Source organism: Osmerus mordax, chromosome 24 (assembly GCF_038355195.1).
Source record: "Osmerus mordax isolate fOsmMor3 chromosome 24, fOsmMor3.pri, whole genome shotgun sequence".
Lineage (NCBI taxonomy): Eukaryota > Metazoa > Chordata > Actinopteri > Osmeriformes > Osmeridae > Osmerus > Osmerus mordax.
The window spans coordinates 6,001,876-6,026,791 of NC_090073.1; the positions used below are offsets into that span (position 1 = coordinate 6,001,876).

The 24,916-nt window shown below is 43.4% G+C and overlaps 4 protein-coding genes and 1 long non-coding RNA gene across 7 annotated transcripts; 3 read left to right on the forward strand and 2 right to left on the reverse strand.

The window, feature by feature from the left end:
• Nucleotides 1-160: 160 nt before the first annotated feature.
• hint2 (histidine triad nucleotide binding protein 2) lies at nt 161-1,670 on the forward strand. The gene is made up of 5 exons (XM_067227858.1): nt 161-432; nt 618-758; nt 987-1,091; nt 1,268-1,340; nt 1,423-1,670. The coding sequence occupies exons 1-5, from the start codon at nt 346-348 to the stop codon at nt 1,512-1,514; spliced, it is 498 nt and encodes a 165-aa protein (XP_067083959.1). The 5' UTR covers nt 161-345; the 3' UTR covers nt 1,515-1,670.
• LOC136932663 (uncharacterized) lies at nt 1,443-6,012 on the reverse strand. The gene is made up of 3 exons (XR_010874758.1): nt 5,889-6,012; nt 5,689-5,733; nt 1,443-1,575 (listed from the first exon to the last, which is right to left on the reverse strand). It is a non-coding gene; the product is annotated as an uncharacterized lncRNA (long non-coding RNA).
• On the forward strand, nt 2,872-11,965 carry LOC136932661 (long-chain-fatty-acid--CoA ligase ACSBG2-like). Of its 3 annotated transcripts, none has more exons than XM_067227855.1 (15): nt 2,872-2,992; nt 4,878-4,955; nt 5,121-5,455; nt 6,009-6,283; nt 6,976-7,064; nt 7,478-7,598; nt 7,764-7,844; nt 7,987-8,136; nt 8,550-8,717; nt 8,897-9,078; nt 9,329-9,562; nt 9,859-10,076; nt 10,270-10,409; nt 10,548-10,791; nt 11,230-11,965. In XM_067227855.1, the coding sequence occupies exons 2-15, from the start codon at nt 4,888-4,890 to the stop codon at nt 11,313-11,315; spliced, it is 2,391 nt and encodes a 796-aa protein (XP_067083956.1). In that variant the 5' UTR covers nt 2,872-2,992; nt 4,878-4,887; the 3' UTR covers nt 11,316-11,965. The 3 variants fall into 3 exon arrangements, with proteins under 3 accessions (XP_067083956.1, XP_067083957.1, XP_067083958.1); XM_067227856.1 differs by having other exon boundaries at nt 2,936-2,992; nt 5,121-5,236; XM_067227857.1 differs by lacking the exon at nt 2,872-2,992 and adding an exon at nt 3,552-3,589 and having other exon boundaries at nt 5,121-5,236.
• Nucleotides 11,966-13,001: 1,036 nt separating this feature from the next.
• On the reverse strand, nt 13,002-15,520 carry LOC136932686 (flavin reductase (NADPH)-like). The gene is made up of 5 exons (XM_067227902.1): nt 15,385-15,520; nt 14,452-14,595; nt 14,027-14,228; nt 13,724-13,888; nt 13,002-13,387 (listed from the first exon to the last, which is right to left on the reverse strand). Exons 1-5 carry the CDS (start codon nt 15,385-15,387, stop codon nt 13,230-13,232), a joined length of 672 nt encoding a protein of 223 aa, XP_067084003.1. The 5' UTR covers nt 15,388-15,520; the 3' UTR covers nt 13,002-13,229.
• A 1,982-nt stretch (nt 15,521-17,502) lies between these two features.
• ppef2a (protein phosphatase with EF-hand domain 2a) lies at nt 17,503-24,502 on the forward strand. The gene is made up of 18 exons (XM_067227901.1): nt 17,503-17,560; nt 17,691-17,705; nt 17,902-17,910; nt 18,165-18,292; nt 18,418-18,472; nt 18,590-18,765; nt 19,010-19,124; nt 19,317-19,363; nt 19,545-19,711; nt 19,830-19,866; nt 20,901-21,050; nt 21,185-21,529; nt 22,175-22,360; nt 22,577-22,719; nt 22,807-22,913; nt 23,248-23,414; nt 23,688-23,775; nt 24,249-24,502. The coding sequence occupies exons 1-18, from the start codon at nt 17,503-17,505 to the stop codon at nt 24,500-24,502; spliced, it is 2,247 nt and encodes a 748-aa protein (XP_067084002.1).
• Nucleotides 24,503-24,916: the final 414 nt, after the last annotated feature.

A 24,916-nucleotide genomic window follows, 5' to 3' on the forward strand; every position in this document is an offset into this window, starting at 1 on the left:
TAGCGTGTAGTTGACACTTCCGCAAACCTTTCTTCTGTTTCCTGGTGCATCCACCGCAACCGTCCGACATTACCACTATGCTATCACGTAACGCCCGGTTCAGGAACTACATGAGATCATACAGTCTATGCATGAGATGCTATATGGGGTAGCTACTAAGTTACCCAAAATCAAGACACGTACAACGTGTGACGTTCTCAATTGTAGATCGCTTTTTGATTGATTTTATTTCAACCGAAAATAAGTTGAACACTCGGAAACGTTTCGAATGTTGAACGCACCAAAGGGGGCAGAACCTAACTTCCGGGTAGCGACAAAGCTTGGGGGCAAGCTGCAAATCAAACCATGAATTTTTGTAAAGGCATTCGGTCCCACGTCCGGAGAAGTCTGTGCTATGTCAAGCCTTTACGTCCTGCGTGTCGAGCATCAGAGGTAGCTATTTTGAGAAGGAACATAATCGCTTTAATCTTAAAGATCAGCACGTTCTTGTCATGGACTTGATGATACAAATGTTCCTTCCAGTTGTAAACCACATGTAGATTGCAATGTTTCGAGGACAACTACAGCTGTCCTTCAAACAAAGTGTCGTTAATTTACACGCTTTACATTTGTCATAGAGACACCTCTGCACATCAAAAAACGACGAGGTACGTCTGGCAGAAGAGGCGAGCCGGAAATATGGGTCTCCAACTCCAACCATTTTTTCCAAAGTGATTGACAAGAGTATTCCTGCAGATATAATTTATGAGGATGAAAAGGTACACAGATTTATTGAGTTACACGCACTCTCTTTCAGCTGCCACGAATGATGACCTATGGCCTCCCCGAATCTGTAATCTCAAATTGTTTTGCACACAGACATTTATTGACCATATTATTGCATGTAATATGGTGCTTGGACAGAAGTTATGAAGTATGTCAATACACAATCAAAGGGATTAGATAAGACTTTCAAAGATCAGTTGATGTTGTTTTTGTTTTTGCAGTGTGTTGCCTTCAGAGATATCGGCCCTCAAGCCCCTGTGCACTTTCTGGTCATTCCCAGAGTCCCTATTCCAAGAATAAGTGAGGCCAAAGATGATGAAGCTGAGGTACTGATTTACATTTTTCAATGTATAAAATGTTCCAATTGTCAGTGAGCCATTGCTTTTAGACCTTTGTCCCTAATGTACCACATACTGTAGATGTTTCGTCAGTACACCTTTGAAATAAAAACAAATAGCACAGAACCTGTTTGTTATCCCTGTAATATTTTCTCAATAATCAGCTTTTAGGGCACCTCCTGGTGGTTGCAAAGAATGTGGCAAAGAAAGAGTCCTTAGAGGAAGGTTACAGAGTGGGTAAGTGTGGTCAAATACAAATCCTGTACGTTTCTTTTATTAGTTGCATTACTGTTTTCCAACATGTTTCTGTTGTCTACAGTGATCAATGATGGGAAGCATGGGGCCCAGTCCGTGTACCACCTTCACATCCATGTTCTGGGAGGGAGACAGATGAGATGGCCTCCAGGCTAGAAGATGTCTGTTTTTGTCCAGGATTACTTGTTGACCTTGGCCTTAGAGACAACCTCATGATCTGCTTGAAAAAAAACATAATTATTTGAACCGATGTGGACAAATGATTTATTATGTATTCAGAAGAATGTAAATAAATGTACAGTTGAAAAGAAATGTCTAAATGATCAATTTCGTCATGTCTCATGTCAAGTCTGAAGTAGGCTACCTTTATTAAAAAAAGTTGAAATATGTAGCCTAATATGTATTTAATAGAATAGTTTTGTAGAATTCTGTCAAATCCTTTTTTACTGCTATCCCATGCTTGCTATTACCATTTTAATGCTGTGGCTCAAATGACCCAAACTGTTTTGGCAGGTGTCCAGTCTAGCAGCTAAAACAGGAATGAGTGTCAGTATACTGGTGGTACGGGTGGTTGCACTGAATGACCTTGATGGCCAAAATTAACTGTAGGTTACGCTGTATCACCTGAGAGCTGGTTTAAACTCTCACCTATATTTACAAAAGCAACTTTTCAACGGCGCTTGTCCAGTCGCCCATGACAGGTTTCTTGATTGAGGACAGCACAATGTTAGAAGGTAGCCAACAACCACAACATGATGTGGTTGATATATTGTAAATAATTTGGAAAGGAAACAAAATGACATTTAGCATTAGTTTATTTATTTAGCTAAGTGAGTATATGAATAATATTACGTTTACGTTTAGTCATTTAGCAGACGCTCTTATCCAGAGCGTCTAATATATTAAGATATTAAATGAATGCATTCAAATACATTTACTGAAACACCACTAAGATAAAGATAGAATGGATAAGGATAGAAACCTTCACTTCAAATGTGTTTCAGTCTGACCTGAAACAGTTACATAATGTCTTCACGGAATAAAAACGGGTGGGTCAAAGTCTCATCTTTCCCCATAAATTTGAGTAAGTGATCCCCCTTATCAATTCAGTGATATCCCTTGTGATCTCAATATCAGATAGTTTTATCATGTGGTGCTTCACTCAAATCTAGTGAACAGTGTACTGACCCAGTCGGAGGCATTTAACCTTCAAATGACCTTTTGCAACTACATGAAGTGTAGTGGTGGCCCACCACCCACCACTAACCCTTATCACTAGGGATCTCTTCCAATGTCGATTGCAAGAAACATCCGATCATTGTGTTCTTTACACTATCCAATGTCAGTCCAAGTCTGCTGCCATAGTTGACCTTTGTTCGAGGGTTTCTGTGGATAGTTAACTTGTAATGTGAACCTTAGTAGGTGTAAGAAAGATTGATTGTGCAAGTTGGGACCTGAGTGGGTCAGACCAGTCATACAACAGGACCTTCAGAGTCTTATCAGTGTCCAAGGGGCCAGTCACATAGTCAGTCGGGCAGCGCTACACCCAGAGCGTTTTTTTTTCCTACACCTGACTGCTCTTGTCTACTTGATGTCATTTTGCAAGTGACACTGTCGCTGTGCCAGTCAGAAAGGTAGGCAGCTACATGAAACCCTTTTGTTTTGTGACATTTGAAATACAATTTGTGGTTGGGTTGGTGATTCTCATATTATTACTTTGAAACTTTTTTGGTGTGTCATTTTGGACTCGGAACTCTATTTAAGTGTTGTTTATGTGTGTAAAGACAAGTATGACAAGCTAACGTTTCAGATTGTAAACTATGAATGTTCTGATATGTCATAGTAGACTCACAGTCATATATATGTCCTCCTTTGAAATGTAATCATGTCAGATATATTTGCTCAGGTATCTGGTATTGCAGTGCTTTGATTCACTGCTAACCGGTAGACGTTATAGACCTACACTCCAACTATACTGTTTGAATTTCCAATATAATCACAGGTTACATGCAGCAAATGTTGCCTGAAATATACATCTATATATATGCCTGTGTGTTTGAACTTAGCACCAGTGACCTACACGTTAAGGCACATGTGCAGGGCACGTTCTTAATGTTTTATTGTTTGGTCAACAGAGTCTGGCTTCTTTATGGTTTCGTTCTGAGAGGGGAACTTGTTCAAGACGAAACTAACACTTCTGGTTGGATCTCCCAAAGTTTTTTTTGCTTCCTGTTAGTATGCTGAGTGTTAGCATGTTTTAATGACAGAAACAACCGTGTCTGTTGAAACAGATTAGCTTTGTATACTTTTGACACTTCATCATTTGGATGGCTCATGTGGCTTCCTGTTAAAGGGATGACTGTTTAAGATGCCACTGAGTCTGTCATGTAGGAAATACTATTCTCACTGATATGTCCATCCACGAACAGAAGTGGAAACGTGTTTGCATAATTCAGTTAAAAGGTTGTGTGGTTACTTTTCCATTGCTCAAACCAAGGCTATAATTTTGCAATTATTATGAACTTTGCCCCTTTAGAGATTATTAAGTTATTTCATATGCCAGAAGTTAGTCCCATTGATTTATATTTTATACTAATGTGTGTGTGAGTGGCTTGACTTATGATTTGATTGAATTATTAGCCACTAATATAATATGAAGTATTGTTGAGTGCATATTGACATAGACACACACATACATTTCTTGTAATATTGATTTATGTCTGAAATGGGATTTATGTGGATACATATAATATGCAGACATAGTCATTTAAGATAGGATCATGATAGTGATCATGTGAATTATTGTGTCCTGGTTCTAAAATAAGACCAAGTTAATTCCTTGTTTATCTCCACGGAAGAGTTGCGCTGGCAAGGGCTCAACTTCCAGAGCTGTACTACAGCTTAACCCCACTAGATGGCCTCACTTCACAACCTGACTTGTAATAAAGTGCATTGAGGTATCCCTAAATATAACATCACAGCATTTTCATTGTCGGAGAGAAAACTTTGCAGATATTTGATTATGTTTCTGTATTTTCTACGTTATTTAATATCCAGTGGATCCCCCAACTGTTTTTACAGGCATTAAATAACTAGAACTGCTGTGTAGCCTACCTCTGTAAAGGTACACTTAACAGGATTCACTTCAAAGATAAGATAAGAGTACAACGATCTGTTAGCAGTCTTAACCAAGGTTATTTTGTTATTTCTCAATGTAATTTACTTGGTCAAAAGTCAGTCTTCTTGGCGTGTAGGGAAAAGGTTCAATTTAGGCTACAGATGTCTAAACTATTTGGCACAAACTGACAGGTTTCAACACACTGCTCTCTGTTCATTTAAGAAAGTGACCACTGAACACACGTCATTAAAACTGTCTGTCGTGTTGCAATGCTCACTATTTATGGCTCATATAAAGATCTGGTGGGACCATTTCTTGGGGACATTTGTGGAATAGTAGTAGTACTAGTAGTGTTCTGCGTGTGCGAACATTGTGTCCAATTGAAGTTTTTTTGTTTTCAGTTGATTCAAGATGATGTCTGAAGAGAGCAATTGTATTGCAGCCAACGGGCTTCCTGTTGTGGAGGATGATTCTGAAAGGTACCCGACTAATATTTCTCCAACGCAAAGACAATACGCTTGAGTTATCACAGAAATACTGTGTGTGTACTCAACAATCAACATGAGAGAATGTCATGGCTTTAACAATTCATGCATCGTCATTGTCATGAGGTGTATTCTAATCCTGTTGTCACTTTGGAGCAGCATCCACACACCAAAGGCCCAGTCACCACCAGACTCCAAACTCCAACACATCGGCAGCCTCTCCAGTCCGCTGGCCAACGGAGGAGTGGAGGAAGCGGACCCCGAGCCTGACGAAGGTGAGGCTCCAGACACTGGGAGCGGTGACTCTGCACAAGAAACACGCATGCCAGACACACAGTCTAGCCTGCAGCCGGACTCAGAGTCTGATGACCAAGGTGATACTAGCCAGGAGACAGGTGAGGTGGCAGCATTAGACCCACCCAGCCCAGCTGAGGCCCCGGCCAAGCCACCCCGGTCCCCAGGACGAGAGGGACCCGCTGAGGGAGTTTTTGCAGGTAGGGCCCTCACCAACCCATAGGGACATGGCTGATATAATGTGAGAAAAGTCTGGATTTTTGTGTTCAGTTAATGATTCAAATGGAGAAAATGCTCTGGTCGTACGTCACCGAATCTTTAACCTTCGACATTTGAAATTTTTCTATTCTTTTTTTCTGTGAAGCGTGTGCTCTATTTATGCAAATCACTTCAAGATCACCACATCTATCTTAATCACAAAATCTGACCAAACCTGATTGACTGATGTCGAGCTGCATTCCAAAGCTTTCTTTTTCCCCTGAGATCCCATTACACGACCACAAAAAAAAAGAAGATATGACAATGAAGCGTGAGAGTCTATTCACTTTTCTCAGACAGAAACACACCCCCCCCCAATTACATCCCTCCCTCCCTGGCTCTCTCCCTCCTTCTTTACCTTCCTCCTTCCCCTACCTCTCTGCCAGATCACTCGTTCCGAGCTGAGCTCTTTTTGTGGGGAAAGCTCTGCATCCTGCTCTCTGAAACTGCCACCGATGTCAGCCAAACTCTGTCCCTGTTGTCCTTCCGTAACAGAAACAAAGCCGATTCGTCTCAACGCGGCTTCGGTGTTTCTGGCCCCGGCTGACAGACTATGGAGCACGGTCAGGGACCAGGCGGTCAAGCTGAGGATGGAGGAGTCCGGGCCCGGCTCGGAAGCCCCCATGACGGTCCACCAGATGTTCCTGGAGACGGTACAGAGCCACGAAGATCAACCGGCACTGAGCTCCAAGATCGAGGGGGAGTGGGTCACCCTCACATGGAGGGAGTACTACAACCAGTGCAGAGCTGCTGCCAAAAGCTTCCTCAAGGTGTGTTTGTTTATGGAACTATTGCGTAGGTAGAAAACATGTTCATCCGCTCATAGCACCACGTTGGTGTGACTTATGAGAATGCTTGTAGGCCGGTGGCGCTTTAGGGTTTGTAGGTGGCATTGTCGTTGGATTGTTGTTGCGTCTGGTATAAATACAGACAGTCCCTTGGCACTTACCACGGAAAAATACTTTTAGAACTGTGCTCCCCTGGTCCACCTACAATCCTCTGATGTACTCAATGTGTATTATTTAGATGTTTCTTTGGATAAAAGTGACTGCTAAATTAAGAAACATTTATTAATGTTCATGTAAAGTAGTAGTTTTCTATTCATGTGGTGGAATCACAATCACTTCCTGAAAATACTGCAGGTTCAAATCTGCCTGGAAATTCCTTCGGTATTGATCACTTGTGTTCTTATTAACTAAATATATATATATATATTTTTATGTTTACTTAGCAAGTTCTCCCATTGTAATTTTGGTCTCAGTGTAAGAATGGGCTGCTGAAAGCTAACACTTGGGTGTGTTGGAATCAAAGGTCATGTTACTTCTCCTGTTTCACGGTCATATAAAGGACGCGGGAATAAGTATCAAAGCATCAAGTAGGTCAAAAGTAAATATGACTGCATGTGTGCCAGTGTCTCACACCTTATTCATTTGATCTTTTACTATCAACATTTTCCCTGTAGTTGGGGCTGGAGCGTTTCCATGGTGTTGGTATTCTGGGATTTAACTCTCCGGAGTGGTTCATCGCAGACATCGGCTGTATCTTGGCTGGGTAATGTTGCTCTGTAATTAGCCTATGATTGTCCCCCATCAACGTAAAGAGAAAATACTTGTTATAATATGTTGCTCGAATATGAATTTGAAGAATTGGGAAAAATTCAATTTCAAGGAAATGTAGTTTAATTAACATGCACAACATGGGTCAATAAAATGGAAGAATCATGAGTTTGCTTAGCATAAAATTCCTGTGGCACTGGGGAGAATTGATCTAGTCAGACTGGCCCAGTGGACATGTTGACTCTGCAAACATGTCATCATAAGGTCAATGACACCAGGACAACCATCTTCTTATACAGCTCCATAGTGCCTTTTCATCCCAATTAACAAGCCCTATTCCGAACACAATAGCATTTCATTCATTCCATCCACTCATCTTACTCAGATGGGCTGTGTGTGTCTCCTCAGGGGCCTGGCTGCAGGTATTTACACCACCAATTCACCCGAGGCGTGTCAGTACGTGGCGGAAAACTGCGAGGCCAACGTTCTAGTGGTGGAGAATCATAAACAGCTGCTGAAGATCTTACAGGTCAGGAACCAGCCTCAGTTCTAGACGTCTTCGGATCCTTGTTCCGTGGTTCTGAGTTCTTCCAAGAACCATTGAAGCTGTAGACCCTCTTAGTCAATGCCTCCTAGTTTGGTGAATCCCTGTCAAATGATAAACCTAATAGTCCTAAAATATTTTCCCTCTTAGGTTAAAGACCAGCTACCTCATCTGAAAGCCATTGTTCAGTACAAGGATGAGCTACAACAGAAACTACCAAACCTCTACACGGTACATTTACAAAAATGCTGATCGACCAACAAGATCATTTCTAACCATGCAGAGGAACACCAGCATATCAGCATTACATCAGCATACTTGACACGCCATACACAGAACATGCCCCATCTGACCTCACTGCCTTCCTCCACAGTGGGCAGAGTTCATGACGCTGGGGGAGGCGGTGTCAGATGAGGAGCTGAATGCTGTGATTGACAGCCAGAGAGCCAATGAGTGTTGCACGCTCATCTACACCTCAGGCACCACAGGCAATCCCAAAGGGGTCATGTTGAGTCACGACAACGTGAGTATGTAATTGCGTTCTGCTCAGTATTACTCCTAACGTACTGTAGTGGGGAATCAGGATCATATCTTTGCACACAGTATTACTAAGGCTCCATGACTTATCTTCAGGTTTGAAAAACACTCTAAACTAAACAAGGAGCCCAGGAGCTAACGCTAACATTCTACATCTCTGACAGCTCGTGACCCAGATCATACATTTACATTCAGCACATACCGTACAAACAGTCATTTAGCAGACGCTCTTATCCAGAGCGACTTACAGTAAGTACAGGGACATTCCCCCAGAGGCAAGTAGGGTGAAGTGCCTTGCCCGAGGACACATCGTCATTTAGCACGGTCAGGAATCGAACCGGCAACCTTCTGATTAACAGCCCGATTCCCTAACCGCTCAGCCATCTGACCCACCATCAGATCACCTGGATAGCCAACGCTGCGGGTACCATGACAGAACTGAAGGCTGCTGAGGAAGTGGTGGTCAGCTACCTGCCCCTCAGCCATGTGGCCGCCCAGGTCAACGACATGTGGATCTGCATGAGAGTCGCCGGAACGACTTACTTTGCTGACCCTGACGCCCTCAAGGTCCAAATCCATGACATGTCAAAACTCTTACTGTAGGAATCACTGGAAAATTGTATGATCCAATGTCAGATACAGATGCATGAAACAGATGGACAGATGATTAATCAAAATACAGGAATTCATATAATGTATATTTAAATTGGGATGAAACTCTGATTTTGACATTATTTGTGTCTCAGGGCTCGTTGGGTAATACCCTAAAGGAGGTGCGCCCCACCAGCTTCCTGGGTGTCCCTCGTGTCTGGGAGAAGATGCAGGAAAAGATGAAAGCCATTGGTGCTAAGTCATCTCCATTCAGGAAGAGAATAGGAGACTGGGCCAAGTCTGTAGGACTCCAGTACAGCTACAGTGCCATGAACGGGTAAGGTTTCGAGTGTTAGGCAAAAACTGCTGTCCAAAGAATAAATATAGTTAATACTTAATTTTAAAAGAATAATATAGTTTAGCATTCAATGATTAGTAATAATGTAAAATGTAAATTGTGTGCCATGCTGGTTAATGATTAAAAAAAAAACTCCACCACTGAACGAAACGCCTCCCCTCGTCATATCAAACCAGTCACAAACCAGCTGTGTCATGTGACTTCCTGTTGGTTTTGCTGTGGAACGCAGGGAGAACGCGGTGCCCTGGGGCTTCATGCTGGCCAACAACCTGGTCTTCAAGAAGGTCCGTGCCGCCCTGGGCTTCGACCGCTGCCGGGCCTGCTTCACCGGCGCCGCCCCCATCACCAAGGAGACGCTGGAGTACTTCATGAGCCTCAACCTCCCCCTGTTTGAGCTGTATGGCATGAGCGAGAGCACTGGACCACACACCATCTCCTGGATGGACGCGTACCACATCATGAGGTCAGCAGCCCCCAGGGCTTGTCGGGGTGTGAAGTGGATCACTGTCTGGACTGACTGGCAATGATGGATGGACTCAGTGGGAGGAGGCGGGGGGGGGGGGGGGGGGGGGGCGGTTAGGACAGGAGATTGTTGTTAAAGGATCTTATAAGTAAAATATCAGACATTTACGCTCCACTTTAAGCCATCTTTCTTCTAAGAAAGTATTTATGGAGTATGTATTAGTATACAAAATATATACGGCATATGGCATTCCTGTATATTTCTATGTTGGTCCTGAAGTCTTTGTTTTGCCACAGCTGTGGGAAGGTGGTGATAGGCTGTAAGACTAAGCTGGACAAGCCGGACGAGGACGGGAATGGAGAGATCTGCTTCTGGGGCCGTCATGTCTTCATGGGCTACCTGAACATGCCGGACAAGACGGAGGAAGCACTGGACCACGAGGGCTGGTTGCACTCAGGAGACCTGGGCAAACACGACAAGAAGGACTTCCTGTTCATCACAGGAAGGATCAAAGGTAGGCCGCTCGGGAACAACTGTCGGTTCGTTGGAGCGTCAACGAAGAGGTAGAGCAAGGGCAGGGGAAATGCTGATGACAGGACAGACGAGCAGTCATGGATTTGGATTATGTCCTTACAACTGAGGCAGATGTTCATCAGCAACATGAATGATGTGTCTTGCTAAGGTGTGGTGTCACTTCCTCCGGACAGAGCTGATCATCACGGCCGGTGGTGAGAACATTCCTCCTGTGCCCATTGAGGACGCGGTGAAAGCTGAAACAGCCATCATCAGCAACGCCATGCTGTTGGGAGACAAGCTTAAGTTCCTCTCCATGATGCTCACTCTCAAAGTAAATCTCGCGTGTTTTTGGGGGAGGGTTATCACATGTATTTTTTTCTCTCAAATAAAATCATGTAAAATGTGTGAAGAAAGACACGGGCAGATTAGTCGATGCATTTTTGTCAATGTCCTTATTCTGTCTCTGCAGTGCGTTGTGGACGACAACGGCGAACCCACAGATGAGCTAAGCCCTGAGGCTGTGGAGTTCTGTCAGAGGCACCGCGTCACGGCAACCAAGGTCTCGGAGATCATAGCCAATAAGGAGCCAGCCATCTACCAGGCCATCCAGGAGGGAGTGGAGCGAGTCAATGCCAGGGCCAACTCCAACGCTCAGAAGGTGCAGAAATGGGTCCTTCTTGAAAAAGACTTCTCCATTTCCGGAGGAGAGCTGGGTACGTTTTTTTAAACGTTTTTTCTTCTTGCAGTACGAGCCTGTGATCGATAGTTACACGTCTATGAATCGTTTTGATTCGTCATTCCCTTGTTTCATCCATTCATTGTTTGCTAGGTTGTTGGTTACATAAAGGTCTAAGGGTGATAAGTTTGCAGTTGTATGTCAGACTAGACAGTTAAGGAACAAGAAAGCCGTCAAGCATTAGAGGACTTATGATAAGGATTTTATTGTAATTCTTCTTCTGCATTCTTGTGCCAAGCAACATTCTAGCCTCTTGCATAGTTCAAACATTCCTTCATGCTTCCCTTGTGAGATTAGACAGTCGGGTTAACTATATTCACCACATTGCAGGTAATTACCAAGGAAAGAAAGAGATACCAGATTTATTTGGTCTGTTTTTTATATTTGTCTTTCTTTTTCTTGGTATTCTTTTCAGGCCCTACCATGAAGCTAAGAAGACCTGTTGTGGTGAAAATCTACAAGGACACAATAGACCAGATCTATGGAGTGACACAGGAATAACAGTGGAACACAAAGACAGAAGAACATTGAAGACCTAAAACTAGGGCAGATCACATGACTAGAAAAGGCCTTAAGGATATTGCATTTTATTTAATGTTTTTGTAGAGATTGTTCTGCGTCTAGCAACTCAGCATGACTATGATCCTCCCATTGGTTCCTACTCCAAATAACTATTTAAGCAGTTATGTACATAAGACTTCGCAGCAATGATATTTGCACTTTTTGTAAATAAACGGTTTAATCATTGCCAAATCTACTGTACTCTCTTAAGAGACTACTTTGCACTTTGTCCGAAAGTCTGCAAAGCTGAACTTTGGAAGTCAGTATCATCGGATTCCAGCTTCACCGTTATCAAAATATCATCACCCAGCATCCAAAATGGTCAAAAGATATGCCTCTAGAGTTTAGAAATGTGTTCAATAACCATTAACTTTTTTGGATACTGGGTTGAGAAACCTTGATGAATTGTAAGTTTGTAGAGCAATTACGTAAGACTAACAGCATGGGGGGAAATCAGATGTTCATAGTTTACTCAGTGCCTCTCCATGTACAGTACCAGGAATATTGAAGTGTTTATTTTCTGACATGTTGTAATGAATTGAATCAATAAACACATATGAATTTTACAACCAATAAAATACATTTGATTGGTTTCTGATACTGTGTGGTATGTCAACTATGACTTTATGTCTGGGTGGCAGCTCCCCTCACATGACTGACAATGAACTCTGCACTAGTATTTTATACTGCTTTAATGGGTTTATAGAGACAGCTTTGCTGTCATCAAACTGACGATATTATATGGATGTTTAGGGTTACCTCCACACTGGCCAATGGAATTGCTACTCCAATGTTCATGTTCAAAACTATTCAAGACTATCGTATATTTTTCACTGCAAATACACTTCAGTGTGAACCCTCAGTAACGTTGTTAAATCCGCCTCTGTCCCACATACAAACATTTGAATTATTTAAATCTTTATCACCATCATGGTGAATTAGGGAAGACTCAATTAAGGAGATGGATATATCCCTGGTGTGTGTGGTCTTGTAATAGTCTGTAATAGAAGCTTGACTACATACATTCTTAATACATAGGTTTGTATTAGGTGACACTGAAACCAAGCACCAAGCAAGCATACAGTATAGTTGCATAGTGAAGCATGCAAAGTATCGTGTGAATAACTGAAAATGACAAAACAGGAACACTGTACAGTAGCTACGGACAAAGCTAAAAGAACATGCTATCTTTGACAGACAGACTTGGGTTGGGAAACTCAAACCGATTGTCATTCCATACTGGAGCTGAAGGCCATGCCATGCCAATAAAAATGCTAGGAGCTCAAAAGTTACATTGGGAATCCTTGAAAGCAACATTGAGTAAATGTTATACTAAACCCAACCAAAAGGTCAGACAGCTACAACTAATTTCTCAATGTATTGCAGGGGAAGAGTAAAGCAAAGGTTGGCAGTCAGGGCATAAATCTCTGCAACAGCCTCGCAGGATAAGTCATGACCTACTCTGCAGTTACCCCTCCAAATTTGTAAGAGAAAATCCTATGAATGTTTGCCCCTTGTGGTAAAAATATACTATGACAATTGTGTTTACCAAGCAGTTGTACCTGAAGTGAATTTTGTGAACTGACACAAACATCCTGTAACTGTATAAACCTGCATGTGAATAAATCAAACAAACACATGGGTTGTAGAGCTAGTTCTGCAAATACAAAATATAAATGTTTATTTTTATTAAAATGGGCATAAACACAAAATTACATGTGGATAGCACAAAATGTTAAGAACACAGTAAACAAGGCAAAGGCTAAACCAAAAGCACATTTAAGTTATATCTGATATATCTATATTTGAACACATAATTTAGTGAATTCACTTCTTAAGGCAGAACAAGATGGCTTATTTAGTTGTTACGGCGACGCCCTTCTTGAACCAGGCATTACTGTTGAGCAGTGAGAGCATAAAGCGAGCAACATCACCCCTGGCAACAGAAGATCCTACGGGTAGTCCATTGGCGTCAGGGACAAAGTACCCCTCGTGGGTTAGGAACTCTTTGGCTGAGGAAAGTTCAAGGGTCAAAAGGTCAATTTTGCCAAGCCTTCAAAAACAAAGGTGGTGCTGCAAGATGCCAAGACTAGTGTGATAAAGAGCCGAATTCAGACAATCATCCCTAAAGCAAGACTGTTAATTGTTCTCATAAATCATCTAAGACAATCACAGTTAACAATAAAAAAGTTAATAAATAAAGTCATGTATAGGAAACTGGAGCATACACTGTGTGCCAAATCAAGCTCTGGAGCTTAGCTGAACGGTCATCATGTTCCAAACATTTGAAAACACACCTCAACAAATAATGTAGGCTAGTTCATTCTGAATCTGTTTGTGTGTCTTACCTGTGGCAGGTACATTCTTGAGACCAGGGGGTCGAACCACAGTCCAGTTGACCTCCTCGGTCTTCTTCAGGTAGTGCTCCATCTCAAACATGTTACTGAGAACACTCCGGATCATTGGCAGCAGGAGGAAGCGGATGAGGTAAGATGCCTGCGAGCCTGATTCGGCTGGAGGGGGAGAGGGAGGTATAAATATGAATCAAATATCAAATACAGTAATGTGCTTGTTGAGGCAGTACAAACAATCTAACCGAGGCTGAAAACACGGTCCATTATGATTGAAACCTACGTTGGCTAATTACTTACGCTCAGTGTACCACGAGGTCATGGTTATGATGCGGTTGACTTTGGCCTCGCGCATGGCGTTAACCATCGCCCTCATGGAGAGGGTGTAGCCAGTGACACCGTAGAGGACCGACGGAGGAAAGCCCAGGCATGAGATAACAGCATCGTGTCCTTGAAAGTGCTGCTTAAGGCTGTCCTCTGAGAAAATGTCCCCCTCAACAACCTGACAGAGAGGATTAGTAACTTTCTTGGCATGTGAGGGTTAAGGTTCAAACACCGTACAAGGCCTCCAGAACAGTGCATTAGCTTAAAAACAGTTGATAAACAAAGACAAGATTTGAATTTTGTGCGTGTGTGCAAGGAAAAAACACAGATGTAGGTCGATAGGAAACAGAATTAGCATCTCAGTGAACTGACATTAGAAGAACAGCATTCCGGAGACATACCTTTAACTGCTCATGACGAACTGTGAGTTTCCCTGGGTTTCTGACTATGGCTGTGACGGTGTGCCCTTGCTGCAGGGCCTCAGTCACCAAGTAGTGGCCCGTCTGGCCAGTGGCCCCCAGCACAGCTATCTTCATCCTCAGAGTCTGAGAAAACACTTCCCGTTTACAGCAGCAAAGACACTTCACAAGCCCTGTGACACAGCTGGTGGACTCGAGAACACGCCCATGTTACATCATTTATTGAATCTCTTCCTGATTTTATGTAAGCATGCATACAGTGTTATCAAAGGACAACTGAGGATTTGACTTATGAGCATTTATGGTGTGTCTTTCTACACAGTAGGTGGCAGTGTACACCACAGTACCACGTGAAGAAGTTATATCTACAAACTAGTACCGAAACAGAGGATGTATTATACATATTACATCAATGCAGGTTGGAGCAACACAATCAGGATCATTTTCTATTGTCAATTTTTTTTTCTTATTAATTAGTACAGCATGTCATACTGAAATGCGCTGTAATTGGTTTTATCCTGGCTGGTTCTCATGACTGCCCAAAGGCAAACAGGATGCGCCAACAAACACCTATTGATGATGATGTGAGATTGTGATGCACAGCCTGTTAGTGGCTCTATCACTGCCTGTGTGCCAATAATTTTCAGCGCAACTGTGACTAGTTCAGTCAGGGAAGTCAGACTTCGAATAAAAAACGGAAACGTGTCACTTGCATGATAAAGTTCTTAGAATTAAATTGCGTTGTATTGTAAACAATTTACTAATACATATGTTGCAGGTGTTGTGCAACCTGTGTACAGGTACTGCTGGCTAGGTAATTTTACTTGACAGTTAGCTAGCGTTAGTTACATTTCCAAGGCAACTGGTCAATTAAAACCAAGAGAACAGTCCTACGTAAAGCCATGTCTTGCTCACCATGTGTAGTTGAGTTAAGGAACGACACTTCGTTACAAGCGACAGGTACAACCCATTAAGTTTATGAAACCTTACTGTTACGGAATAAAGGGCATTAGCACGCTTTGATTTAGCAGCGTCTCTCGACTAGTGTTTCCTTGTACGTACCCCTTGCGATGCATTCAAGATTAGCAATGTTTCGCAACGTTTTATACAGTTACGTCTTCATTGGTATTCATCCGAAAGGCTGTAGTATGAAAGACGATTACCTTGATAAACTTCGTATACTGTACTCCCGCCATCCAATTCTGAAATGTACAGTATTTCATTAAGATATAATACACATACACAAACACACTCACACTAAACACAATGATACAGAATGATTTATCACAACGGTAGAGGACTCAGAGAAGTAATGAGAGATAAAGAACATTTAGGGTTCCCACGTTTGACCTTTTATGAACTACCTTTTACTTGTCCTATTTCGGCTTTTGTATGGGATTTTATATATATATATATAATTTCTCAATTTTTTCAAACGCTTCAATATAACAAGTGTTGTTTTTATGAATGTACTCATTGTTTAAGCCATGGAATGTAGTCCATTAGAGTGCTTCCTCCTATGTAAAGAAGGGTCTAGCCGCATCAAGTCATTAGCCAAACTAATCCACTTGAGGCTTGCTGTCTTGCTTGTGCAATTCAAGTCTGTCAGAAGACTAAACTAGTCTCAAAAAAGCACCCAAGAGCAAAGCTGCCATATGGAATAGCAGATACACGGAGTAATTGTGCTACAGCAACCACCTAGATTCTAGAATGTCTGATCTGGACCATCGTTTCCAAACCTTGACATGATATATGTTAAATATTGCTCTGTGTGAAATGCCAACGAGCAAATGCCTGTGGAACACAATCTGAGAGCAGTCATTTCTAACCATAGGACTTGGAATCGTGTTGACAGGATAGATCAGGTGACCAGGTAAGTTGTTAACTCTTATAGAATATCACAGCCATTGTTTCCATATTACCTGTATAGTGTTACAGTAGATAGTTTAGAATATGCTGACACAGATGAAAACCATCTGACCAAGGATATCTATTAAACCAATGATGGACAGAGTACAGTATCAATACATTGTGCATAAGCAGTCCTGTATTTTGCTTGTCAAATCCAGGGTTGCCATGAAGGTCTTTGTTATTGGTAGATGGTTTAATTATCAGTGTTTAATATTGATTTATCATGGTACATTGGTAGAAAGAAGGGATGTTGTTGTCAAATAACACCAGGTAAGTAAATATAATGTTGTGCACTTGGTGATCTACAGTTTTGTTTCAAGCCCTTTCAGCCCTTAAATCCTTTTGAGAATAACATTGATCTAAAAAAAACATAACATACAGCAAATATCAAAAAAATTTGGTCTCAAACACAATGAAATATGTGTGGAACGGCATTCAACGCAAAGACAAGCATCCCTTCTTGCACCAAAGAGGCTGCCTGATATCGAAATGTTTTTAGATTATAGCTATACCTATATATTTATAGGTTCCATGGTTTAAAGCTTTGATAGAAACACAGATATACATGGTAGCTCCTGTGGGATTAAGGGCAATCAGGGGGGTCAGAAGATGGCAAGAGGGATTACAAGGCTGTTGAGGAAGATGTCATTATGCTTCTGTTAGCGTCACAAGGGGAAGGAGGAGAGTTTTGCTCTTGTGTGAGGAGTTTGGGTTTCAATTTGGGTTTGATTTCATCTCCCACTATCAGTATGATGAAACAGTCCTTAATACAGACAGTTTGTGGCAGCACTGTCTTGAAAACACAGACTGTACCCTCAAACGTATTCACTGTGGTGCATTTGAGATGTGATGTTGTTATTGTTGCACTGTCCTATCATAGGAATTCTGTAATGTTGTAGTGGAGATGTTATTGTTGCCCTGGTAAATATAGACAATTCAATGTCACTAATCACTGAAATACTGTTAGAACTCCTGGTCCTTGATTATCAGCTGCACTCTCGATATGCCTGTCTGTAAGACACTTTGGGGGAAAAGTGCAGACTAATCGAATAAAATGCAGTTGTGAAATGATCTTACACTATGTGACAATGGGTAACCGAATGATCTGATGCAGGAACAGCCATGGGATGTGGCGTCACAAAAAACCACCAGTTTCTCCACCAGAACAAGTCAGACAAAGGTAACAAGGAATATCAAGGGTTGTTGTTGGTTCATGAGACGCATTATCGTCCTCGTTTTGAACTTGTATTTACATTATTGTTGATCTGAACTAATTATTAATTTACTTTATTTGGAATTGCCACTTGAAGGAGCCCTTGTACCAGGTAAATCAGTTCTGAAATAAATTCAATGCCTTCTGTACAGCTGAGATACTGATGTATGTGTATTACATTCTAACGAAAGTGTCAAACACAATTAACTAGTGCTGAGGTTAACCATGGTATAGTTATACTATCTCGTCCTCAAAACCTCAGCTGATCTTAATGGGTTTTTTTCTCCTCTGTGCAAAACAACTTGCAGCCGCCATATGTAAGTCAGTGCTTCCTTTCAGTGTTGTACTAGTCCTTGTGGACAAGCTAAATACTGTACATGAGATAGATGATAGTTATAGTCACACCGAATAGAAAAAAAGGCAGTTTGATCACGTCTAGCGCTAGATAAAAAACACTCTTTACCACTGTATAATCAGACTCCCATCAACCAAGTCCCATATCCATGTATACAGATAAACACACACTTTCATATCTGTTTGGATCAAACGTCTCTCTTCTTTTGCACGGTAGCGATGAAGGCGGCTGTGTTGATCCAGCGCTGGTACCGACAGTATGTGGCTCGTATGGAGATGAGGCGCAGATACACCTGGAACATCTTCCAGTCTATTGAATATTCTGGGGAACAGGCCCAGATTAAGGTGAAAGAGACTTTTTTTTTACAAAAATATTTTACTAGATGCAGAAAAATAGCGATAAATACAGTTCACTGGATATTTAGTATCCAGTGTGTGTTTAAATGAAATCTATTTTTTCTTCTATGCAGCTTTACAATTTCCTTGGATACCTCATGGACAATTTCACACCCTCTAGTTCTGAGCGTAAGACTATTCCCTTGTTTGTAGGTTACAATACAGTCATATAAACAACCCTTCTTAAACAAACACAGACTTACACTTCCCGTTAGAAATACTCTTACTGTAGTCCCATCCTGACAGGAAAACTGATCTCCCGCATCTTCCGGGAGAACGAAGTGTGTCGGGATGTGGAGTGGGAGCGGCATTTCTGCTACAAGAACATCGATATCCCCGATATCTACTCAGGACCTCACCTCACCTTCCCTTTGGACGTCAACCAGGCAGCTGGCCTTGTCGATGCCTTCAGGAACAAGAGAGTAGGTGCCTCTGGAGAGACACAGAGGTGGTGTGATACTGTACTGTTAAGTGCTGCACCTTGCAATAACTTGATGGATGGATGGATGGAGGGATAGATGCATGGATGGACGAATGGACAGATGGATAGTCGTAAAGCTGGATGAAGGAAATCGTGACGTTTCATTTCTCTCTACAAACGACTATGAGGGGATGGGACCTGGTGGTCCTGTATCTGCCTGACTCCACATGTATTCCTCCCAGTAGCAGCTCCACTCTCGGTATGTTCTCCAACTCCTCCTGGAAACTTGGAAGCTGCTCCGAAGTCTGCCAAACATCAGCCGCATCTCCACCTGCAACAGCAAGGAAATCACCATCTGTGGTGAGAAAGCAGCAGTTATCACAGTTTTAGAGTGTATGACTAAATGTAACTGACGTGCATGCTCGCGAAACGTTTCACACAGTATGAAGACATCGTATCAAGTCGCAAATTCGACTTCACAGGGTGTGGATGTGTTTAGGGATTAGCAATGCATTCACATGAGTGTTTTGACACTGGGTTATTGAATCTAAGGTGATCTACATGGTCAACTGGAGGATCTGCTGTTGATCTTCTACAAGGTAAGCCATCGTACCATAGCTCATCACTGGCAGCCATGTGTAATTGCACAGAGAGAATAATCAATTTTCTGTGTGCCAAACATGTAAATGGACTTTTATTGTTGTTATTGTCCTCTAGAATGGAATGCGATTGTTGTTGTTTGTCCTTAAGAATGGAACGTTATTGTTTTGTGTCTTCTAGAACGGAATGCCGTCCCTGGAGAGACCATACGTGTTTAATGGAGACTTTGTCGACCGAGGCAAAGACTCCATCGAGATTCTCCTCATCCTTTTCTCCTTCCTGCTGCTGTACCCCAGCGACGTCCATCTCAACAGGGGAAACCACGAAGACCACATCGTCAACTTGAGGTGCAGTCCCAGAGCCAATCAGAGCGCTTCGATGAAAGAGTTCATTTCAAGGCACACACAGTGGAAACCTATAACTATTACGCCAAATACCTGACCAATGTCTCTGTGACTTGTTTAGGTATGGCTTCACTAAGGAGGTCCTGGGGAAATACAAGGTAAGACGGATGTCCGTCATTAATAATAACACTGTGCCTATTTGGGTAGACGCTTCTATCCAAGACGATGTACAGTTGGGGTTTCAAACCGACAACCTTTTGATATACAGTTGAATGCTCTATCACTGAGCTATACCCGCCCAGTTCAATGAACGTTCATGAACATGCCTAAGTGATTGGGCTCTCTGTAGTTTGTTTACCATATGGTGTTAGTTCCTAATCCTTCTTAAAAACCCACCAGGCTTGATCCTGTGTGCTTCTTTAACCCTTGTGTTATCTTCGGGTCATTCTGACCCATCAGTCATTGTGACCCTCCGTCGTATTGCGACAGATTTACCGCATACAAAGTGAAGCATTTTCTTTTAACAGCTAGGCTGTCTCAGACCCCCCACGTTGCAAAGGTTAAAATAAAATTATTTTAATTTGTTTTTGTATTGGGTAAAATTGGGTAAACACAACGATGGTTCGTTATGAACCTTTGGGTCATGTGACCCGAAGGCAGCACGAGGGTTAATAGCCCAGGAGGAATCACATCCAAAACGTCCAGCTGGCTGGGGTTGGCAGTAAGCTCTAGGGGAGGAATCCCTGGTTGCTGGAAGGGACTATTTTCATGCACATGTCTGAGTGACTCGTCTATGTAACTAAGTGGATTTTAAGGTGTTGACTCCGCTTGTCTTTAGGTCATGTGTTCCTCTATGTCTTGGAGGTAATGAGGTGATGATGATACTAGGTCTGGCCCCTGAAGGAATGCTAGAATCCTCTCTGATTATCGCTAGATAAAACTTTCTTCAAATGTGGGTGACACAAAAGTATACATTTTATTTATATGTGGTCCATTCCCCTGATAAACACAAGCAATGTTGAAAATGGATTCCCTGCTTATTTTTTGACATTCTCTCAGGCATCGAATTCCATCCATTGTCTTCATACAGTTAAACTTTAGAAATGTTTGTTATGTCAGCATTGAGGTGAATGTATTGAATGATAAGCTTCATCTTTATTATCGAGCAATGTTGTGTGATGTATCTGCCCAGATGCACGGCAAACGGATTCTGAAGCTTCTCCAGAAGATCTTCAGCTGGTTGCCCCTGGCAACAGTGATCGACCAGAAGGTGTTGATCTTACACGGAGGGATCTCTGACACCACAGATCTCTGCGTGTTAGCCAGGGTGGACAGGCACAAGGTGAGGAAAACCCGCTATCCCTCTTGAAAACGGGTCAAACTCCCTTTTTCTTTTCTTTGGGAGCCTTTTCAGGTTGTTAATAATGCATTTTTTCGGTGATCTGTGCCTCAACACTCTGGTTCTTGCTCTTCTAGTACGTGTCAGCTCTGAAGCCTCCCAAAAAGAGTTTCCCGAGCGCAGCGGCCCAGTTGTCTGTGGACTGTGACATCGACGAGGACTCGACGATTCCCAAGAGCAACCTGCGACGCGTCTCCCTCGTCGACCCCAAGCCCTTCCCCGAGCGCGACAGCTTCCAGCGCCGGTCGCTCCAGGATTTCTCCGACCGGATCGACCGGACGGCGCCGGAGGAGGCGGAGCTGCTACGGCGCCCGGCCGAGTTGGTCAACTCTGGGTTGAGTCAGACGCCGCTGAACATGGTGTCGTCGGACGCCTCCACGGACTCCACCGACCACCAGGAAGGAGATTCGGAGTGGAGACAGGTGGCTGGAGGCACTAATGAGGGGATGGATAGAGGGATGAATGAAAGGATGGATGGATGTTTGGAGGGATGGGAAAATGGTTGGATGGAGCGATGAATAGAGTGGGATAGCTGCAGAGGTTGATGGAGGGATGGTTTGAGGGATGAATGGATGGATGGAGGGAGATTATAGTTACCTGCCTCTGAAGAGTTTTGTAACTATACTCCCCCCTTGAGCTCCTGCCAAGGCTTCAGTTTAGCTCTGAGTCATGATGACGGTGAACTACTTGGTCAGCACAGCAAAAATGTCAGGACAGGGGATTGACTTTAGGTGCCTCTTTTTGTGTAAGTCTGAAATCAAAGTTAATTCTGCGTCTTAATCCAGCAGCCTTGGAAGCAATCCTGTTTTCAATTTACATTGTAAACACATCCATTCGAGTACAAGGCTCTGACTAACAGCATAATAGAGATACCAACGTTAGGAGTACTTCATGTAATGCCCTGTAATCAGGCCTAAAGTGGATTACCTCAGACGGTTGATTCAGTGTTAGTTCAATTTGTCATTTGATTGAATACGGTACTTTTCGGAATGCTTTTCTCTTCCTGACACTGTTTACTGTTATCTAATGGAAAAATGGACCCCCCCCCCCCCCCCCCCCCCCCACAGATCCTAGACCTGCTGTGGAGCGACCCTATGCCCCAGAACGGCTGCATGCCCAACGAGGTGAGGGGAGGGGGCTGCTACTGGGGGCCAGACGTGACAGAGGACTTCCTCGCTAAACACAACCTGCAGCTCATCATCCGCTCACACGAGTGCAAGCAGGAGGGCTACGAGTTCTGCCACAACCGCAAGGTGAGGTGTCTCAGGGTATTCTCTCCCTGCGTGGGAAGGCAGAGATGAGGCTGTGCTGTGGCTATACGGTTACGGCCTATTGTTACTGGGATTCTAGTTAGCTGATTCCTTACACGAGAATTCCTCGTGTAAATCTAGGCAACTGATCTTGATGTAAAGCGTAAACCACCATGTTTTTCTATTTACATGAATCAACCTGCTGTTTCTTCATTCCAGGTGCTGACTTTGTTTTCGGCCTCTAACTACTATGAGGTGGGGAGTAACAGGGGGGCTTACGTGAAACTGGGCCCAGACCTGGTACCTTATCTGATCCAGTATCAGGCCAGCATCCTGACACGGGAACTGTCCGTGAGGCAATGGTACGCGCTATTCTCCTTCTTGGAAGAGCAGGTGATATATACAGCGGATGAAAGAGCGCGTAAAACTTATTTTTCCCCTTTCTAAAGTGTGGGCCGCACGGAGCATTCAGCCCTCAAGGTTCTACGGGAGCAGTTGTTTTCACACAAATCTGACCTCATCTGTGCCTTCCAAGAGTATGACACTGAAAACACAGGTGAGCTATCAAACATTCAGTTCCCGGGTGAATAAGTCTTTGTTTTATTCACTCAAAAGCCCTTCATTGTCTCCATTGTGTCGTTCTTAACATCGAGTATCTCCAAGTGAAGTAATTCTAGCTCGCCTCATTGTGTTGCCCATTGTGCCTTGTAATCGCATTGAGCCAAACTACTTCCAATTCTTGTTCTCGCTGGTTTCATGGGAACCTGACATTTCAGTTGTTGTGACTCGCCTAATCTTGAATAATCAACACTATTTCAATCACCCCCCCCCCTCCCCTTCCTTGTCTCTCTCCCTTTCTCTCCCTGTTCCCGTCTCGCCCTCTAATCCAGGCCTGGTATCTCTTAACGACTGGGCCAATGCTGTGGAGAGTGTGATGCGTCTGGGCCTGCCCTGGCGAATGCTACGCTCTCAGCTGGTTACCTGCAAAACGGCCAACAACATGCTGGACTACCACGAATGGTTCCAAGAACTCGCCATTAACGAGCCGAGCATGGAGGTACTGGCTGTGCCGGTGTAACGCTTTTGCGAACGTAACGTGACAATGTCGCAGTGTATCACAGTGCCCACCCATATTTTGTACCACGGGAAAACTTTGTTGGGAAAATGCTCAAGCAGTGGAGGCCAATAGCATTCGGACAAAGCCCCAGCTCAGTGGTCTACTCAGACAGGACGCTTTCGTTGGCGCTTCTTGAATTGAAACTGTCTGACAGAAGTCTAGATTCAACCATTATGCTATTTCCAAACTAAGACAAAAATGTTCCTCTTACAGCACATTGAGCAGGGTCTGCTGCAAACCCTATACCGACATCGCTCCACCCTTGAAACCATCTTCAGGATTGTGGACACAGACAATTCTGGTAAGCACTAATGTCTAAACGGATCCCCTTTGTTTACAGATGTCCCATTAAACCTCCTGTAAGGAAGCTAGAGAGGTAGAGTGGCTCCAGGGTAACTTCATGGTCAAGCGCATGAAGCACTTCATACTTTGTCCACATTCTGGATTTCCAACAATAACACAATCCACTTTCTTGCGTCAAAACAATAGTTTTCGTTTGTTTGATGTCTTCATGTTGGTGTTCCCAGGCCTGGGGCCAGTGTATCGGATCTGTGTATGGTGTGTAGATTTGGAGATTTCTTACGTTGTGTTATATCGAAGGCCACCTCATGACCCTGCAGAAGCCGACCTGTGGCTGGTCAGTTCCAACGTCAGTGGCAGGTGGTGGACGACTCCTCCGAGCTAAGAGGATCATTAACCAACTGATCTGCTGGATGTCCCCCCTCCCCCCCTCCACACCCGTCATCCACCCCTCCTCCCCTCATCCTCCCCCAGGCTTCATCACCATGGAGGACTTCCGACAAACGTGGAAGCTGCTGAGCGTCTACCTCAAGATGGAGATCACCGACGACGCCATCACGGACCTGGCCATCACCATCGACGTGAACCAAGACGGGAACATCGACATCGACGAGTTCATGGAGGCTTTCCGCGTGACGGACAAGAAGAGCCGTCTGGAGAGAGGACGCAGCATGTTCATGGGAACCGCCACTGACCTCTCCAAGCTGGAGGGGGATCCAAACATATGACGTGTGTTTGTGTGTGTGTGTGCGTGCGTGTGTGAGAGAGAGAGTAGTTGGAGGCTGGAGAGTGACTGAAAGCTGCTTTGCTGACGTACATTAGGAGCTGGACCCGTAAACAGTGCCAGCAGTGGCGATTAGCCACGATTAAGCGTAGGGCTGCCTCATTCTAACTCCACTGGGACGGTGGTAAGGAGGTCAAAGTTTAAAGAGACGGCTTTGGGCTGTTCAGGATGTCACTGACAACATTATGTTTTTGGCGGGATATCCCAGGAAGGATTTGGACGGCGTGTTGGAGACATATGTCACTCGTAACACATTAGTACTTTAATATGTACACGCTTGTGAGAAGATTTGCGCAGCCGTGACTTTTTTGGGACTCACACTGTAGATCTGGTCTAAATGTTATTGGTGCCTTAGTTA